The following is a 6,249-nucleotide window of genomic DNA, read 5'->3' on the forward strand; positions in this document are numbered from 1 at the left end:
CGTTTAAAGTGGCTGACAATAATTTTGGCTAATTTTGGTTTTCGTTGGTTTGTTTGCTTTGTTTACTTTTCGCTCGTCTTCCAGTGAAACAAGATGGCGTAGAACCCGCTAAAAAAATCGACTTTTTTCACTCTCTTGTTCTTACGTGATCTTGTGTCTTTCGTTCATGGAACATTTTGAAGAGTGTGAATTATCGCTTGATTGAAAGTTTTGGCATGCACATGTTTGCTTGTTCAAATAGTGAATAGCAGCCAAGTTCACTTCGGTCGTGTCTTTCCTTTCTCTGTTTCCTGTTGAAAGACAAGTATTAGAAGAATGGTGTGTAAAATTTATAGAATTTATCTTAAAAATAGCAGTTATTCTTTGTTGGAAACTAATGGAGTATCTTAGCTTAAAACTGAAACACTTTTAGCGATGTATGACAATTTTATTCATAATTCACTTTTTCTTTTGCTACACAGACCAAGAAACGTCGTAACGGAGGGCGCTGCAAGCATAATCGTGGCCATGTGAAGCCTGTACGCTGCACAAATTGTGCCCGCTGCGTTCCAAAAGATAAGGCTATTAAGAAGTTTGTTATTCGCAACATTGTAGAAGCAGCAGCGGTGAGAGATATATCTGAAGCTTCCATATGGGAAAGTAAGTCTAGCTCTGTTTTACTTCTAAAACAACTTCTAATCTAATCGTTTTTAGCATACATTTTGCCAAAATTGTACGCAAAACTTCATTACTGCGTTTCCTGCGCTATCCACTCGAAAGTTGTAAGAAATCGTTCCAAGGAAGCTCGTCGCATTCGTACGCCACCTGTTCGAACGTTCCCTAAAGATATGGCTCGAAATCAACCAAGAAAGTAGAGCAAATAAAAGTGTAAAGACGTGACAATGCACATTAAGAAACAGTTTTTCATTAATACCTGAACGTAAACGTGTATGTGTTTTACTTTTCAGCAAGATTGAATTTAGAAAGGTAAAAAATGTAAATACCTATAAACGCCGAGAGTAATTCTACATTGCTATGCGCTACATTGGAACACTAAATTGTTATTCTAAGTTCAGTACACTGTACACATTTTTTGCACAATTAGTGAGACTCACAAACAGTTTGTTCCGGCTCCGAACGGGAATGAGCTATAAAACTTTGCTCGAAAAAACATCAACGCAGAAAGCATTTACTACAAATTGAGTAAAAATACAAATTTTTTGAAACAAGTAAAGAATGCCGCCCGATTAGCTATAGAAAAATGTAAAACATTGTAAATTGTTTGTGCCGATTTATTCGGAAATGCATCAAGCGAAGCATCGGGCTCGTAGTAGCCGCTACAACAACAACAACAATCAGGGCCCGAATCGCGGCGGATATCGAATGTAACTCTAATCGAAATTTGATTTTGAGATCGCGGCATTATTCGATAGCTAGTATGCTTCGCTCTTTTAAATTGTATTCAGCCCTATCGCCAATTCCATGTGAATAAATCGTTCCCATAATTTAGCCTACAAAACAAAAACAAATTGGGAAACATTGTTTTTGTTTGCTTTATAATTTTTGGGAATATTTGTTCATGTGAAATTCGCGATAGGGCCGATTGTGGAAAGTGTTGCCACACACGGGCTTTTCCTCCCAAAACTGGTAGGCTGTTTCCATTTGGTAGGTTGGTAGGCTTCATTGGATTTTGGTAGGTTTCGGGCCAATGAGTAATAATTATTTGCGAAAAATAGAAAATATGTACGGTCAATCAATAAAGTTTAGGTGCAGAGGGGTTTTTGCAATGCGGGAAACTGTTTATTAAATATTTTATTTTATGCTAATTCTTTATAAAAATGTGGATAATACAACAAAAACCACAAAAAAGAATTCCAAACCTTGTGCCAAATTAAAAAAATGTGCAAATTCTCATTCAAATCTTGCACTTTCTATTTACACTCTTTAGAAAAAAGTTGAGAATGCAATTTTTTACACCATTCAACCACCATTTACACAGTTAGGACTTGCCATTGATTTTTGGCAATTTTTTTTTTGTTGAAAGTGTCCCTTTTTTCTTGAGCTCCCGTCCAGAATTCGGGAGAAATGCTATCTATCAGCAATTCCGGCACATTCATAGTTAGTGCTGCCTTTGATTTTGGTTTGTTTTTATGTTTTGGTTTAATAATTCTAAATCAAAGTAAAATAAATCACAACAAAATAAATCACAACAAAATAAATCGAAATCTGTGAATTTGCGGGAGAATTTCGTGATCACGACAGAATTCATGATAGCGATCTCCGAGAGAGTGTAATTAAAAACTGCAATATTTGAATGAAAATTTGCAGAATTTTCTTTTATTTTGCACACTGGAGTTCTGATTTTTGGGGTTTCTGTTGTAGAATAAACCATATTTTTCTAAAAAATTTGCGAAAACTTAATAAACAGTTGCCGTATTGGAAAAATGTCGATGTACTTTATTGACTGACTGTATCTCCAAACATTTTAGCAACCTTTTTTTACACGAGTATTTCACCGGTGCGCTCGCATAACGGCTGCCGCAAACATGTAAATATACCTGATTCCTTATACGGTGTTCGCATGAGGCGATTTTAAAGGCAATTTTAGAGGCGATTAGTTGACACCAGGCGATTGTTGCTTTCAACTAAAAGTTCCCAGCTCCGCTCTTAACTCCGCTCCCGCTGCCAATAAAAACTTATTTATTTAATTACTTATATGTATATTTATCCGTATTCTGGTTGTCATTAGAGTTCGCATCGACAGTCGTTCGTTGAATTATGTCGTAAATAAAAACATTAACGACAGATTTTAACACGTTTTCAATACTTCTTCATTTCGAAAGGATAATAGGAATACAAATGTGTAGTAGATTGTCATTGGTTGCCTTATAACGCCAATGAAAATCTCAAATATCGACGAACGACTGTCGTTCCGACAATCGGAATAAGGGCGATTGAGTCCGAACCGCTAATAAACTTAGCAGAGATTTTTTTTAAATTTTCTTTTTGAGGTAGAACATAGATAACGTTTTTCACAGATTTCGGTATGATGTATTTAAAAACATCTTCGATAAAAATTTGTAAGCCTTAGTACCAAAAACAACGGAGTTACATGCCACTTTTTAAAAAGCCCTGTTATTGTTACTCAATTTATAACGTTTTTTGCTTTCCTGTAAAATAAAAAAATTGTTGCTTAGGGTGACGATAAGGTTGTTAAGGTGACGATAAGTATGTACTGCTATTTAAATAATCCGAACGTATTTTGCCTTGTGAAGGAAATGGCAGATATTCAGGGCTATCTCAGAACCCATCGTAGCTTCGATTTTCGTGAAAGCTACGAAAGTGCTATCACAGAATCCGAATGGCTACGAACGTAAATTCGAAATTCGTAGAGAGCATTCATTGAATCCGTTCGTAATGAAGATTCGTACAGATACACTACGAGTTTATGCTGTCGGAATCAACAGGGTTATCACAGAATCCATCGTAGCTTCGATTTTCGTGAAATCTACGAAAGTGCTATCACAGAATCCGAATAGCTACGAATGTAAATTCGAAATTCTTAGAGAGCCTTCATTGAATCCGTTCGTAATGAAGATCCGTACAGATACTCTACGAGTTTACGCTGTCGGAGCAAAATTTAAAATCACCGACACCCCTATTCTGCAACTGTTTCGTATTCGGAATTTGCTACGAATCGTAGAAATAGTATGCTGAAATCCGAATCGTATTTTCGAACTTTCGAAATTCGTACCAATGTCATGCCTAAAAACGAACGCGTAAGAAATTGACAGCTTTTTGCGATATTGGTAGTGTTCATTTAAACAGATAAATTTGCCTTTCGTATATACGTATATTTTTATCCACTGCTTTATATAAATGAACAAAAAAAAGGCTTTGTTGGCCTTGTCGAGAAACTTGGGTCTGGTTTAGTTATTAGTACAATCATTTTCGGTTGTTGTGTCAAAAGGCATAACCAGAATCTAAAAACTTTTACATACACGGGTAATCAAAGGATTAAACTTTCATTTAAAATAAATGTTTCAAATTTGCGAACAATAGTTTATTAATAATATAAGAAATGTTGCATGCCTTTGAAATGCGGAAGCACTTCTTCTCCGGCAATACAGAAAGGAGACTTATACTTAGTAAGGGATATTAACCGTAAGCGCGTCCGAAGGCAGGAGCAAGCGCAACAGGTGGTGGACCCAACAAAGTGCATGTTTTCAATGGCTTGGAAGAAGCTGTTATTGCATTAACTGGGTTGAGAACCAGTTCTTCAGGCATAGGAGGTGAACAATTAAACCAGAAGCTGACATAGATGCGTCGTGGTTACTATGCCCGACAGCTCCGCATACGTCTGTGAATTCACTTCCATAGCGCGCTCTGACTCTGCTGCTATAATTGCAATTGGAATAGAATCCATCGTTTCCTTCAAAATATGACTAATCAATAAATTTTACCATAAATAAGCACTTGATGATTTTTTTAAATTCCTTTCCACTTTGTTTTCCTTCATACAGCTGTCTTCGAAAAACAACTGATAGCTGGCAATGCTGCACAGGTTTCCGCAAGGGTTGCAGCATGTCGATTTTTCGTTTTTCGCAACATAGATACAAATTACGAATTACGAAAATTGGGGTTCCAGAATAGGGGTGTGAATCTTAAAAATAATGAGAAAAGGTGCATTATTGTTAACAAGTAAGATAGTCTAAGTTCGGGCGGAGCCGAACATTAAATACCCGGCGTAAGTATTAAATATACGTTTTTCACCTTTCCGAAAGCTACCGCTACATGGTAAGCCGGGGTGTATCAATTTTGAGTAAATTAGCGTCCTTAAATTTCAAAATATTGAAGTTTGAAGCATTTCTGAAATTTACCATGATATGAAAAGCGACCGTAATTTTAGTCCGATTTCAATAATTTTCAACTTCTGTGTGGCAAGTACAATAACCACACCGAGTTTGGTACAAATTCGTAGAACGGTTACCGATATACATATATCATCATCACATATCATAAGTGGGCGGTGCCACGCCCGTTTTCCAAAATTTTACCATAAGCATATTTCTTGGTAAAGAATTGTTGCAATTGTTGTTTTGAATAAATTAGCTTTAATATTTACTGATTTATCGAAGATTTTGTATCTCTAAATTACCGTTATATGGGATGTGTCCTATTTTAAAAACTTTCGGCCATTTGGTATGCTGTACCAAGGCCAACATTTGTGCCAAGTTTTGAAGAAATTGGTGCAGCGGTTACCAAGATATACACATGTAACCATAAGTGGGCGTGGCTGCGCATATTTTCCAAAAATTTATAATATTCTTATTTTTCGTCTGAAAATTATTGTAAATATCAATTTTGAGTGAATTATCTTCAGTAGTTACTAAAATATCGCAGTTTTCGTATTTCTGGAAATTACCGTTATATGGGAGGTGGGCGTGGTTACAATCCGATTTCGCCCATTTTCAATATCGTCCGTCCGAAGTGCTCGTACCAAGTTTCGTTAAGATATCTCAATTTTTACTCGAGTTATCGTGTGCACAGACGGACGGACCGACGGACGGACAGACAGTCACCGCTTAACCGATTTCTCTTTTCATTCTGATCATTTATGTATACATTTGTCTATATCTATCTCGATTCGTTTTGCCTGTTACAAACAACCGTTATGTGAACAAAGTTATAATACCCTTGTGCACAAGTGCGCTCGGGTATAATAATAAATATTTATTATAATCCAAATTTGTTTTAGTTTGATGTAATTCCATATATTTGTGTAAACGTAGACGTAAAATACCAATGCCATACATACATACATTCATCTGCTAGACGCTATTTAATTAATGAATATTTTTTTATGAAGCGAGGAAATTCTAATAGTTTAACAACAATTTATTATGAAAGGAACCTTATTAATTTAATATCATCAAAATTAATTTAAAAATATATATTTCTCTTTAAAAGAATAAAATCTGAACTAGAAAATCAAATTTATTAAAAAAAAAAATAAATAAAAATTAAATAAAAAAAAGCTCCGCTGCCCGACGAGTCGGACTCGAACCCGGATCTCTCAACTAGCAGTCTAGTGCTTTGCCCACTCGGCCATTGTGACTTCTGGGGCAGCGTGAGCAAAATGGCATACGAGGAAAGAAATCTAATTACTTTAATATCATATAAATTTATTTTAAAAAATACAAATTTAAATTAATTAAAAAAAAAGTAGTTTTCTCTCTAAAAGAATAAAATCCAAACTAAAAAAAAAAA

The 6,249-nt window shown here is 35.4% G+C and overlaps 1 protein-coding gene and 1 long non-coding RNA gene across 2 annotated transcripts; one reads left to right on the forward strand and one right to left on the reverse strand.

Annotated features, from left to right (window-relative positions):
- The first annotated feature begins 212 nt into the window (after positions 1 to 212).
- Positions 213 to 918, forward strand: LOC118744429 (40S ribosomal protein S26). The gene is made up of 3 exons (XM_036477445.1): positions 213 to 318; positions 462 to 639; positions 694 to 918. The coding sequence occupies exons 1-3, from the start codon at positions 316 to 318 to the stop codon at positions 852 to 854; spliced, it is 342 nt and encodes a 113-aa protein (XP_036333338.1). The 5' UTR covers positions 213 to 315; the 3' UTR covers positions 855 to 918.
- Positions 919 to 3,985: 3,067 nt separating this feature from the next.
- LOC118744430 lies at positions 3,986 to 4,487 on the reverse strand. The gene is made up of 2 exons (XR_004993537.1): positions 4,443 to 4,487; positions 3,986 to 4,377 (listed from the first exon to the last, which is right to left on the reverse strand). It is a non-coding gene; the product is annotated as an uncharacterized LOC118744430 (long non-coding RNA).
- Positions 4,488 to 6,249: the final 1,762 nt, after the last annotated feature.

This window comes from Rhagoletis pomonella, unplaced genomic scaffold (genome assembly GCF_013731165.1).
Source record: "Rhagoletis pomonella isolate Grant_MI unplaced genomic scaffold, Rhpom_1.0 Rhpom_scaffold_00008, whole genome shotgun sequence".
Taxonomy (NCBI): domain Eukaryota; kingdom Metazoa; phylum Arthropoda; class Insecta; order Diptera; family Tephritidae; genus Rhagoletis; species Rhagoletis pomonella.

Coding starts and splice junctions, on each gene's coding strand:
- LOC118744429 (XM_036477445.1), top strand. Junction 640..693: donor TGAAGCTTCCATATGGGAAA/GTAAGTCTAGCT, acceptor AATCGTTTTTAG/CATACATTTTGCCAAAATTG.